The sequence below is a fragment of the Pipistrellus hanaki genome, assembly GCF_964339955.1.
Source record: "Pipistrellus hanaki genome assembly, chromosome: 6".
NCBI lineage: Eukaryota > Metazoa > Chordata > Mammalia > Chiroptera > Vespertilionidae > Pipistrellus > Pipistrellus hanaki.
The window spans coordinates 29,454,787-29,468,268 of record NC_140508.1 but is presented as its reverse complement, the minus strand read 5'-3'; the positions used below and the strand labels follow the sequence as shown (position 1 = coordinate 29,468,268).

General features: G+C 51.1%; 1 protein-coding gene across 1 annotated transcript; it reads right to left on the bottom strand.

Moving 5' to 3' along the window:
* Window positions 1–1,314: 1,314 nt before the first annotated feature.
* Window positions 1,315–13,252, bottom strand: LRRN4 (leucine rich repeat neuronal 4). Its single transcript, XM_084886801.1, has 5 exons — window positions 13,023–13,252; window positions 11,363–12,011; window positions 7,826–8,030; window positions 6,207–6,344; window positions 1,315–4,557 (listed from the first exon to the last, which is right to left on the bottom strand). Exons 2-5 carry the CDS (start codon window positions 12,000–12,002, stop codon window positions 3,360–3,362), a joined length of 2,181 nt encoding a protein of 726 aa, XP_084742927.1. The 5' UTR covers window positions 12,003–12,011; window positions 13,023–13,252; the 3' UTR covers window positions 1,315–3,359.
* Between the last annotated feature and the right edge of the window lie 230 nt (window positions 13,253–13,482).

Here is a 13,482-nt window from a genome sequence, read left to right as displayed (position 1 = left end):
CTGTACCTTCATCTTGTGTTGTTTGTATAGCATATTACCGTTCTTGGTTGTGTAAGTTTTCTGATTCATAACCTTCATTCAGATATATCACTTGCACTTGCATTGTAAAAATAATTGGTTTGGGACCATCTGACTTAAAAGCCCTTATTCTCACTACACCAGCATGTTTAGGAGAAAGTTTAGGAGAACCAGGGTCCGTGCTGTGCTTCCTCTTGTCGCTGGAGGCCTGTTACTGCATGTTGTTCCAGGTTCTAATTTCAAGTGTAATGTGGAGCAATTTAGATAAATGTGATGATCTAAACAGCCTGTTGAGCTGTGTTAAAATGGGAAGCTCTTGGTGGTATCCTTGTATCAGTGCGCCCCTCTGTTGCCTGCTGGCCCTGGCTTCCTTGTTCCCAAGCTAGCTGCTCAGCCACCATTGGCTTGGAGCACAGTGAAGCCTGCAGGCAGGCACACTGCACTGAATCAAATGGAGGGCTTCGGGAGGGAAGAGAAGGGTGTGTGGCTGGTTCTTTCCTTCTGGAACTTCCTATATAGTCTTAGCCTGGGAGGTGGCGAGGCTGAAGGCAGGAGTCTGGACCACCCAAGAAGCATTGTTTAATGCAATTGGAAGGAGAGAAATGCTTTGGCCTCTAGCTAGAGCCTTGAGGTTTTCTTTTGCTTTTTTTGTTTGTTTGTTTGTTAAAAGATACGTTTTTATCAACTTTAGAGAGAGAAGAAGGGAGAGAGATAGAAACACTAAGGAGAGAGATATGCATTGGTGGCTTCCGGCATGCCCCCTATTGGGGATTGAGCCCACAACCCAGGCATGTGTCCTGACCAGAAGTTGAAACTTGACCTAGGTTGATGCTCAATCAATGAGCCACACTGGCCAGGCCTTTTGCTTTCTAAAAAACCTTCCTGAAAGTGAATGCATTATGCTTGCTTAAAAAAAATAATAAGTTCGCAATTCCTTTGCCCACTTAAGTGAAATGCCATAAACACTGGCTTTAAAAAGGACAACCTTTCCTGTGTTTCACAGATGTTCCCAGAAGAGTGGTTTTTTTTAAATTGAATATATAGGGGTGACATTGGTTAATGGTGTACAGTTCTATTACACATCAACTGTATATTGTTTATATTGTTTTGGGTGTTCACTACCCCAAGTCAAGTTTCCTTCCATTATCATTTACCCTCCTCTATCCTCTTCCACCTCCCTTCACTCCCCGTCTGGCAATCACCATGCTGTTGTCTGTGTCTATGGGGTCTTTTTTGCTTAATCACTTCACCCTTTCCACCCAGCCCTGCATCCTCCTCTCCTCTAACAGCTACCAGTCTGTTCTCTATCAACAAATCTGTTTCTATTTTGTTTGTTAGCTTATTTTATTCGATTCCACATTTGAGTGAAATCATATGCTACTTGTCTTTCTCTGACTGGCTTATTTCACTTAATACTGTCATAATACTGTCCAGGTCCATTCATGCTGACCCAAAAGATAAGATTTCCTTGTTTTTAATGGCCAAGTAATATTCCACTGTGTAAACATACACAGCTTTTTTATCCACTCATCTAATGGGTACTTGGGATGCTTCCAAATGTTAGCTAATGTAAATAATGCTACAATGAACAAAAGACCTCAAAATAGCTATAGCAATCCTAAGAAAGAAGAACAAATTTGGAGGAATCATACTACCTGACATTAAAGTATATTACAAGACCATAGTAATCAAAACAGCCTGCTACTGGCATAAAAACAGACATGTAGATCAATGGGACAGAATAGAGAGCCCAGAAATGAATCCCGGCCTTTATGGTCAATGAATATTTGACAAAGGAGTAAAAAACATAAAATGAGGTAAAGATAGTCTATTCAATAAAAGAAGAGAAATGCTTTGGCCTCTAGCAAGAGCCTGAAGGTTTTCTTTCGCTCGTTTTTTTTTGTGTGTGTGTGTGTGTGTGTTTTTTTGTTAAAAATATGTTTTTTTAAGTGAAAAAAGGAAAATGAAACTAAATCCACCTTCTTACACCACACCAAGAATAAAGTCAAAATGGATAAAAGACTTGAATGTAAGTCATAAAACCATAAAAATCCTCGAGGAAAACATAGGCAGTAAGTAATATCCCAGACATTTCTCATAGCAATATTTTCCCCTGTTGGGTAAGGGGGGGAAATAAACAATTGGGCTATATCAAACTAAAGAGTTCTTGCACAGCAAAGGAAAAAAAAAAAAAAGACAACCAGAACATATTCACCAGTGATACATTTGATATTTTTACTATCCAAAATGTATAAAGAATATATAAAACTCAACACCAAACAATCCAATTAAAAATGAGCAAAGGGCCTATCAAGCTAGGAGCACGTTTTGCCAAAGCCTGAAATGCAACAAAGAAACCAGTGCTCTTCTCCCTCACCCCAGTTCTCAGGTTAAGAACCCAGTGGGGTTGATTCCTTGAATAACAAACACGTGCCCTGCCAGAGCCTGACCATGAGGGAACTTACTTCACTTAGGATAAAACCCTCAACTTCCTAAAACGGCTTGAGAATGTCATTTCTAATACAGCATAGGAGGCTGGATCATAGCATTTATCTTTTCCTACTTCTACACACAGTTCTGGACACTGAGGAGCACTGATTGCTACCGTGTTTCCCCGAAAATAAGACATCCTCCGAAAATAAGACCTAGCACATGGAAAGATAAGACATCCCCTGAAAATAAGACCTAGCACAACTTTGGGAGAAAAAATTAATATAAGACACTGTCTCGTTTTTGGGGAAACAGGGTACTGAAAAAACAACACACACAATAAAGACAGAAAATAGTTCAAAATGTATCTGATCCATAAAAATTTCTATCCTTGGATCTCATCAATGCAGACAAATCAATACTAAGGGAAGGTGGGGTTGTGTGGAGAGGATTTAAGAATAGCTTCATTCCAGGAGAAATGTTTTAAATAAATATATATTTAAAAAGCAATACAAGTTTGATACAGTAAAATATTACTGGGATTTATTTGTATCCCGTTATCAATATTATTTCTGTTTCACAAGCCTAGATATCCTATTGTTTATAATAAAAAAAAAAAATACTGGCACAAATAAAAAAAAAAACACACCCACACAAGAATGCCCAGCTCCAAGAGGGGTGGTTTGACGTGGGCCATCACATTTCTGGAAACAGACCCAGTGGAGTCACAGGGAGACAAGTTCCTTGGACTGAAAGACTGGACGTGGCCAGTTTCTGTGTGTGGGGGGAGCGGTCCTTGGCTTCCCTGGAATGACAGATGCTCAGAACTGATGGGGAAGCGCTGGATCCTCGGTATCTTCTTTTCTGCACCAGTTCCTCAGCTCCAGTTCGTCTGGGGAGGGGAAGCCGGGCTAGCTGAAGGTCTGCAGCTTCAACGGGTCGTCAAAGGCGGGGTTCTTGTAGGCCACCAGGTGCGCGGGGTAGCTCTGCCTGCGGCCGCGCCGGCAGAAGCAAGCGGACAGCACCAGGGTGCTGACCAGCAGCAGGCCGCCCGCGGCGCTCAGCCCCGCGAGGATGAGCACGGAGCTGGGCTTGGTGGTGAAGGAGGCGCACGGCTCCCGCCGGCCCGGGGCCTGCGTCGGGCTCAGCCCGGCCCCGTTGGCCGCCAGGACGCACACCCGGTACGTGGTGCCCGGGGACAGCCCGTACAGCGGGTGCTGCCGCGCCGTGGCATAGATGTCCCCCACGGCGGCGGACTGGTTCCCGGGCCCGCCCTCCGGCGAGTAGCGGATCTGGTAGCTGCGCACCACCGAGTTGGGGGCGCACCAGCGGACCAGGGCGGACGTGTCTGTGACCTCCGACACCCCCTGCAGCTTGGGAGGCTCCGGCACGGCGTCCTCCTGGCTGAAGCCGGGGCACTGGCACCTGGAGCGCCTCTGCAGCTCGGGGCAAGGCGTCTGCAGGTGCTTGCACGGGTGGTAATCACAGGCCACGCCCTGGGGGGGCGCACTCACCACCTTCTCCTTCCCCTTCTTCCCCTCCTCCTCCTCTTCCTCTTCCTCCTCACTAGAGTCGTCCAAAACCAAGACTGGAATTCCACCCTCCTCGGAAGGACTCGGGTGGGGAGGCTGCGGGGTGGCCTGTGTCGTCCGGGAGTGCCGGGCGGTGCTCAGAGGGTTCCGGGAGGCAGCGGGGAGCCCACGCTGTTTGCTGGCGGGCGGGATGGAGGCAGCTGAAACAGGAGGGTCCGGGTCCGGCGGGGCAGTGCGTTCGTGCTCTGTCCAGGCCCGGCTGGCAGCGCTGGGGTTCCTGGGACCCGCTATGGAGACGGCGGTGGACCACGCTGGGGTGCTCACAGCGTGGGAGGGCGCCTTGGTGACAGTCCGTCGGCCTCCCCCAGCTGGAGAGGAGGGGGCTGTGCTCAGCTGCGGGGCGAAGGGACCGGGTGTAGAAGTCGCGTGGGTGGGGCCCGCAGAGATGGGTGGCCTGGGATCCAGGAGGACGGTGCTCTGGTCCTTGTGGCACACACCGGGCAGCTGGGACAGCGGGAGAGGGGCGGAGAGGGCCCCGCGGGATCCTGCAGCGGGTGTGCACACCGTGTCTGCCGCCCTAGGGGAGGGGTCCACCGGTTAGGAGGTATTTGGCATTAAGGCCGCTTTCTGCGCTGGCCTTTGAGTACTCAGTGCAGACAACCCCCCTGGCTCAGCCTTGTCAACAGGAGCCCCAAGGCACAGGGTAGGCGCGCATCACCTCCCTGCCCTCAGGGTGACCTGTGGAGGAGGCTCCCAGAAAGCAGAGGAGGAAATGAAAGCTCACGTCAGCAGGGCCAGCAAATGGCAGAGCCTAAACGTGGGCGAGCACTGTGAAGGGCAGGCAGTCCAGATTCTCTGAGTGTTCTCCCCTGTCTGTCTCCTGGCTACAGGTACTGGTCACAAAACTCAGACTGGCTGACATAGTTTCTGAGTGCTTGCCACATGAAAGGTGAGCACCTTCCTGGGTTAGTGAATTCAGTCTGCACTACCTTATGAGGTAGGCACTATTATCCCTATTTTACAGACAAGGAGAAGGAGGAGGAGGGGGGGAGGGGGAGGGAAGGGGGGAGGGGGGAGGGGGAGGAGGAGGAGGAGGAGGAGGAGGAGGAGGAGGAGGAGGAGGAGGAGGAGGGAGAGGCCCAGACAGGTCAAGAAATGCAGCCAAAATGAACAGTGTTAAGTGGGTGAAGAGCCCGTACTCTCAACCTCGTCATTGATACGAAGTGAGACCCTTCGCTGCAAAGGGCCTGGGTTCTTGTCTTTGGAATCAACATGCAGGGAAGAAGAGGACAGACTGAGCCTCACTTGTTTCCAGGCTTGGCTTGGAGGTGAGACAAGAACCCCCACAGGATGGGGGGGATGTCTCCCAAAGTGAGCTGGTGGAGGTTTGGGGAGGTGTTCCCAACCCACCTGGGCCAACCTGGGCCTGGCTCCCCACTGCAGAAATGGCTCTTCCAGCTAAGAGCCAGCGAGAAGTCTTCGTGGGACTTCCGTCTGTCCCGCAGGAGCTCTGTCAGCCCACTGGCCTTGGACGGAGCGAGAAAGGAAGCCAGGCTCCATTTGGGGGGTTTAGAGGAACCCAGTGGTTCAGTGCACAGTTTTGGATGAAGACAGATTCTGCCTCCTCCACCCAGAAGTTGCATGAATTTAAGCAAGTAGCGCCCCAAGTTGCTCATCTATAAGATGGGGCAATGATAACACTGCTTTTGTAGAGTCAAGCCAACTGCTCATTTAGCCCATTTCTTTTTCCTACTTGGCATGCAGCTAGACTACATTTTCCCAGCCTCCCTTGCAGCTAAGCGTAGATGTGAGTGGAAGTGATGAGCCCTACCTAAGAAAGCATGATCTGAGTACAATGGGGAGAGGGGAAAGGGCAGAGGGTGGGGTGGGAACCTGGTGGAGGAGAGCAATGGTGGGGGGGGGGGGGAAGGAACATTTGTAATAATATGAAAAATAAAAACTTATTAAAAAAAAAAAAAAAAAAAAGAAAAAAAAAAAAAAAAAAAAGAAAGCATGATCTGTTCCTCCATGCTCTCTTCCCCTCTGCGTCCCAGGTCTGTTCCTCCACACTCTCTGCCCCGCTGCGTCCCTGAAAGTGACTGCCTGAGGGCTATCCACCCTATTCTACACCTCCAGCCTGCCCAGCCTGCTTATGTGAGTGAGCCAGACTTCAGCTCCGGGAGGCTGACCCTCACCACCCAGTCACCTATTTTGTGAATGTGTTACCTGCTCAGGATGGTCCTGTTGACATCCTTGAGAAGCCAGGACAACTCACAGCTGCAAGTAAGGGGGTTGCCAAAGAGGTTGATGGATAGAACCTGGGAAGAATGCAGGGTCCAAGGAGGGAAGGAACTCAAGTTGCAGCTGAAATACACAGAAAATAAATTAGGGCAGGCTTTTACCATCAGCTCAAAACTGTTCCCAGAGTCATAGTGACGTATGGAAGCCCATGCTGTCAGGCATTAGATGATCTCACTTTGGGCAAAACTCTTAATGACCTTGGACTTTCTTTTTGTCATCATTTCACAGATGAGAAGCTGCTCTATAAAGCTGTTAAGTAACTTGCCCCAACTCACACAGCCAGTAAGTGGTGGAGTCAGGATTTGAGCCCAGGCAGTTTGGCTCCACATCTTATGCCTTATACACAATGCTGCATCGCTCAAAAGCTCAAAAGAAGATCTGAGACGGAGTTATCACTCATCAGCATATCACCACGACCATCATTATCACCACCACCAGAGGCCCAGTGCACAACATTCATGCACTGGGATGTCCCTCAGCCCAGCCTGCGGGCTTTCGCAGTCCGGGCCCCACAGGGGATGTCACTGCTGCAGAGATGGGAGAGGCTCCCACCACCAGCGCAGTACTCACTAACCGTGAGCCATCACCCCAGCTTCTGGCTGAGTGGTGCTCCCCCTGTGGGAGTGCACTGACCACTAGGGAGCAGCTCCTGCATTGAGTGTCTGCCCCCAGGTGGTCAGTGCATATCATAGCGACCCATCATTTGCATATTACCCTTTTACTATATAGGATTACCATCACTGTCACCAATGTATCACATTACCAGCATCATCACAATCATCACTGTCACCATCATCAGCACTTTCATCATTACCATCACCTTCATCACAACCACCATCATCTGCACTAATGTTATAGAGCACACACCGTGTGCCAGGCACTAAGTGCTCTGCATATTCTATCCCCTGTCCCTTTTGACAAGCCCCAAAGTGAAGTACTCTGGTTGGGTCTAGAGCTATCAGAGAAAAGAGAGAAATGGTTACACTGCGAGTGGTGATGGGGAAAAGTGCCCACTTCCCAGGTCCCAGTATGGGTTCCCGGGAAAGGAGGTGGCCTGGGATCATTATCAAAGGGACACTGTCCTTCCTGTCAGGAGTCAGGAAGGAGGTGGATATAGTGAAACTTATGACATCAACAGGCCAGAAGATAACAGCCCTCGGTCCTGACCACTAGTAGCACCTTTCTACCTTCTTATCTTTCTTCCCTAGACCTCTGGAACAGCTGACTTCCCACATGGAGAAGCAGATGGATGGAGAAATAGAAAAGAATCTAATGCCCTCATCCCTTCTTCCACTGCGGGTTTCTCATCTGGTCTTAAAGGAAACCTTACATGTATGTGAGTTTGGGGTTTCACTATTACTCTGGATAGCACTGAGTTGCATGGTTTTCAGACTAGATGGACTATATGGGACCTGCCCAAGATACCATCCAAAGGATGAAGAACAAAACCCCAGAGAGGACCAGAAGGAGCTCTATAAGATAGTTACACCTATTCAGCATAAGGGAACAGGCAAAATTCATTCATGTGACTCAGAAACACTTACTTCTGCAGCAGCAGGAGCTGTAGGCGAGGAGTGTCTTGGAAGATACGTGTCTGGACAGAGGTAAGCGCGAGGGAGTCTTGGCAGTCCAGTTGTTGCAGGTCAGAGGCCGTCTTGAAAATGTCCCCCTCCAGGCTCCTCAGCATGGGCATCTTCCTCAGGTGGAGGGATGTGAGCTTGGGCAGGTCTTGGATCCACCTCGGCTGAACTAAAACACACAGGGGAGACTGCCCACTACCAAGAAGCCACCAACCTAGGAGGCTGGCAGGGAGTTATGGAAACACCAAGAGTGACAGCATGAACTGTGAAGGTCATTGCTGAGTATGGGCACAGTTGGACGCTTTAGGAAGCTCAGAACTGTGGGCTACATCACCTGAAAAACCCTCCCTCCCTCTCTCCCTCCCTCCCTCCCTTCCTTCCAGCTGAGACAACTGAGACCAGAGAGAAGAATGATTGGTCCAAGGCCACACAGCTGGGAAGGGACAGTCCAGAACTTGAACCCAAGGACACTGTCTCCAACTCTGCTGCTGCCCTACCCTCTTGTTAAACTCCACACAGAAATACCCCAAACTTCACTCCGATGGCTACCAGGAGTGGGGACATACTTGAGGAAGGCAAGGAAGGAGGAGAGAAGGGCAAAGTGGAGGAGGCCCAGAAACCTAATTTTGTGGCTCTCCTAACACTACAGGGAGAATGTGCACCTTCCCCTCTGTGTCCAGTTCTCGCTCTTTTCTTCCTTTGTCTATGGTGGGACAGGCGATTACAGACACATGGAGTGTTTTTTAAAAATAATAAGACCAGCCGAGGGAGCCAAGATGGCTGCGCCCAGGTGAACACCTAGCCGCAGCCGCACACAACAATTTCAATAAAATACAACTAAAATATAAAACGGACATTGCCCAGAACTACAGGAAGGTTGACTGACTGGAAATTCTACAGCGAGAAGCAAGGAGAAAACCAGAAGGAGGCGCGGAGGAGCTGGAAAAGCCCAAGGTACGGAGACGCGCGGCGCGCGGAGAGGACGGAGCCGGAGAGGAGGGAGGCCGAGTGCCTGGCGGGCGTTCCCTAGCGGAAAGGAGATAAAACTCCGACTGTGCCCCCGACTGCTGTGAACCCCAGTTCTAGGCCAGACCCCGGGGACTCAGGCTCAGCCATAGGGAGCTGGGCTGTAAGTCGGAACCCCGGGGTAGCGGAGAAAGGAGGTCCTGGAGGCGCGCACACTGCCCCCAGAGAAGGGCCGGCCGGCTGTGCCGCGGGATTGCCCTGAGGGGAAGGAGACTGGGGCTCCAGACTGCTGTGAACGCCACCTCCAACTCCACTTCCAACTGAACTGAACCCCAATACCGGGCTCATTGTGGGAGAGCATAGACTGTTTGGCAGCAGGCGAAAATCGAGGGCACCTTTCTCTCAGAGGCGCCGGCAGCGAGCACTGAAGGACCCGCATAGGGCGGGGCTGATGGAAGCCAAAGCTGCAGGCTCCACCCTGAAACCCAGTTCCATCTGTAACTGAGAAATGCGACAACAAAATAGATCACAAACGAAAGAAATGGAGGACAAAAAGCGTCTGGATATAGAGTTCAAATCTACGCTTATAAGGTTTTTCAAGAATTTCCTAGAAAAGATGGATAAGGCCTATGAGGATATGAAAAGAGATCAACTAGAATTAATAAGGAGTCAACAAGAAATGATAAGGGATCAACAAGAAATAAAGAATACATTGTCTGAAATAAAAAATATTTTACAGAGTCCTAAAAACAGAAGGGAAGATCGCAAGAATCAAGTCAAAGATTTGGAACATAAAGAGCCAGAAGACACTCCTCCACAGAAGCTAGAAAGCAAGAGAATCCAGAAAATTGAAGATAATGTAAGAAACCTCTGGGACAACTTCAAGCGAACCAACATCAGAATTATGGGGGTCCCAGAAGATGAGAGAGAGCAAGATATCGAAAACATACTGAAAGAAATAGTGACAGAAAACTTCCCCCACCTGGTGAAAGAATTAGACTTACAAGTCCAGGAAGCGCACAGAACTCCAAACAAAAGGAATCCAAAGAGGACCACACCGAGACACATCATTATTAAAATTCCAAGAGCAAAAGACAAAGAGAGAATATTAAAAGAAGCAAGAGCAAAGAAGGTAGTAACTTATAAAGGAGCACCTATACGATTGTCAGCTGACTTCTCAACAGAAACCATGCAGGCCAGAAGGGAATGGCAAGAAATATTCAAGGTGATGAATAGCAAGAACCTACAGCCAAAAATAATCTACCCAGCAAAGCTATCACTCAGAATCGAAGGCCAGATAAAGAGCTTCACTAATAAAGAAAAGCAGAAGGAGTTCATCACCACCAAACCAGAATTATATGAATTACTGAAGGGGGTTCTTTCAGAAGAGAAAGTAAACAAAGATAAAAATTATGAACAACAAATACGTAATTATCAACAAGTGAATCTAAAAACCAAGGAAATTAAAAAAATCTGATGAACAATATTAACTGTTGAATATAATAGAATCAGAGGTATGGAAGGGGAGTGAACTGACGATTCTTGGGGAAAAGGGGAGAGGGGGGCGTGGGAAGAGACTGAACATAAACTGTGCACCTATGGATGAGGACAATGGGGAGAGGGGAAAGGGCAGAGGGTGGGGTGGGAACCTGGTGGAGGAGAGCAATGGTGGGGGGGAAAAAAGGAACATTTGTAATAATATGAAAAATAAAAACATAAAAAAAAAAAAAAAAAAAAAAGACCAGCCGAAACCGGTTTGGCTCAGTGGATAGAGCGTTGGTCTGAGGACTGAAAGGTCCCAGGTTGGATTCCGGTCAAGGGTATGTACTTTGGTTGCGGGCACATCCCCGGGAGGGGGTGTGCAAGAGGCGGCTGATGTTTCTCTCTCGTCAATGTTTCTAACTCTCTATCCCTCTCTCTTCCTCTCTGTAAAAAATCAATAAAATGTATTTAAATAATAATAATAATAATAATAATACCAATCTTCCGAGCCAAAATCAGAACACACCAAGGACAGGAGAACTGGTGTTCTCACCTCCCTCTTGTGTCTCGCTTGAAGGATCAGTAACTGCAGCGGAATTTTAGCCAACCAGGTAGAAAAGTCCCTGAATTCATCCCCAAGAGCATCAGCTGCTTCCCTGACCTGCCTGCTTGATTCTGATCCGGCCAAAGCAATGCATCCGCTTCCCCATTCTCCCAGCATTCCCCCATCTGCTGGGTCGCAGTAGAACCGCGTGGCTAAAGGGTTGGGCTCTGGACCCAGAATTGCTTGGGTTACCATTTGGAGGCACCACTGACTGAGCTGTGAGACCTCGGGCCAGTCATTCACGTTCCTGGGCATTGGCTTCCTCCCAGGCGACACCGAGATAATAGCTCCCTCCTCTTGGGACTCAAGGAATGAACCCTTGTATGGCCCTTGGGCCGGGGTGCACGTGGCTCAGGCAATCCAGGCGGGGTCATCTATGAGCAGCACCGGGAGCGACCCCTCCAAGACATTGGTCCCGCCTCTGAAATCTCGGGGCGCCCAGGACTCACCCTGCTTGAGGAGCGTGCCGCTGAGGTCCAGGACCTCGAGGGAGGCCAGGGGCGCGAAGGCCGCGGCGGCGATGCCCCCCTGGCCCAGCGCCGTGCCGGAGAGGTTGAGCAGGCGCAGCGCGGGGAAGCAGGCCAAGGCCCCGAGGGGCAGCGCCCGCAGGGGGTTGCCGGCGAGCTCCAGGGCCCGGAGGCTGCCCAGAACGGGCCGGGCGCATGGCGGCAGGGCGGCCAGGCGGTTGTGGCTGAGGTCCAGCGTGTGCAGCCCCGCGGGCCAGCCGGGGTCCCAGCGCACCGCACCGATGCGGTTGTGGCGCAGATTGAGCACCTGCAGCTCTGGCAGGGGGCCCAGCTCCGAGGCGCTCAGGGCGCTCAGCAGGTTGTGGCTGCCGTCCAGGCTGCGCAGCGCGCGGGGCAGGCAGCCGGGCAGGCGCTCCAGGCTGCGGTTCGCCAGAGTCAAGGTCGTGGCCCCCACGGCGAAGGGCCCCTGGCAGGGCGAGCCGGTGGTGTTGGTGGTGTCGTTGGCCTCGCTTCTCCAGGGACCCAGCTGAGTGAGGCGGAAAATAGGGATCATCTCCTGGGAAGGCTCTGCCAGGCTCAGGTGCAGCGCTATGGGCAGCAGCAGCACCAGGGCCAACCGCATGGTGCGTGGCTGGGGAGAGAATGACGTGACAGCGCGTTAAATCCAGAAGAAACACCCGAAAGAAGGGTAAATGTGCCCCCTACCACCCGGCTTAGAGGAGGAGGGCAAGTCCTGGGCGGTCCCAGCATTACTAGGTGTGCAGTGACTTTGCCCCTGTCATCTCCCCCGCTGCACGGTGGTACCTCCTGCTCTTCCTTCTCCCAGCCATGCTCTTCCCTCTAATGCCCTCCTTCTGTGTGGATGCCAACCCACAGGGACCTCCCGCAAAAGGCCTCTCTCTTCTGCCCCATCTGGGCCTGAACCTCCCAGTAACCCCATTACCCCATCCCATGAGCTTCGGGGGGTGGGGTGGTGGTGGGGAAGGGAGCTTGCCCTTTATTGCTATAAACTCCCCAGGGGCACAGACGCTGCTACAAAAATGCCTGTTGATAATGAGCATGGGACTTCAGGAAGATTCTGTCAGTCCCAGCAAAACTCAATTGCCCCCATTACCCTCTTAGACCTGCCCAGCGGCAGAGGTGAGTCCTGGTTTGCGTGTGACCTGGTTTGCAGGTCACATTTAAAAATAAGTTCTAGGGTCTCTTTCATGGGGGAGAGGGGCCCTCAGGGTTGCCGTCAGGGAAGCAAGGAGCCCCCAGACAGCTGCGATACTCAGAACCTGAATCAAGCCTTTCCTGGTCCAAACAAAAGCCAAGGCTTCTGAGGTCAGCCATGCCCGGGGGATGGCGGAGAGTCACCAGCTGTGGAGTTTCTGGAGTACCCAGGATTGCACAGGGCAACTGGGAGATCAGGTAGGGGGTACATCAAGCAAAGCTACTTCCAATCGAGCCTTGGCCTTGACGTCACTCCTTGATATCCCCCCATTTCTGTAGCTGTGTTCCTGCCCCAGCTACTCTGCTGACCCCTAGGGTCTCTAAGCAAACTTCAGACCCCCCTCTTGCTATTTTGGAGTCCAAGTAGCAAGAAAGAGCCAGAAACTGAGATCAGCAACCCATGCCTCCAGCACCGTGTCGTACTCACCGGAAGCTGTCCTTTCAGAGTGTGGCACTTGCTCCTTTGTAGTCCTCACTGTTGTCTTGTAGATCCCAGGAGCTAGTGACTTACACAGCAGCTCAACGCTGAATTCCAGAGGGAGGCCTATTTCCCAGATGCCCCTGCCCCTGCCCCCACCTGCCCCAGGCACTGAGAGGGCCTGAGATATCTGAGTCCCTGCACGCCTCTCCTTCCTCACTTTGTGGTCTTTAGCCAACACCCTCAGTGCCAGTCTCCTCCTCCCACTCTGGGACTGGACCTGCCCCTTTCCAGGCCTGGTTCCTCCTCCTAGCCCTCCCCCTCTTCATCTCCCCTCACACTTGCCTCTCCAGGCCTGAGAAACAGAGGAAGTCAGCTCTCCCTGCCAAGGTGAGGGCTGAGGGCCGATGAGCAGTGGGGCAGAGGTGACACTGTCACCTCCCAGGAATCTGATCCTCCCGATAGGTGG

Excerpts from the sequence above, each read along its gene's own strand:
- LRRN4 (XM_084886801.1), bottom strand. The coding sequence starts at position 12,002 with ATGCGGTTGGCCCTGGTGCTGCTGCTGCCCATAGCGCTGCACCTGAGC. Across the intron at positions 8,031-11,362 it reads CGGCACGCTCCTCAAGCAGG|TTCAGCCGAGGTGGATCCAA; the intron begins GTGAGTCCTGGG and ends TGTGTGTTTTAG. Across the intron at positions 6,345-7,825 it reads CAGCTCCTGCTGCTGCAGAA|CTGCAACTTGAGTTCCTTCC; the intron begins GTAAGTGTTTCT and ends TGTGTATTTCAG.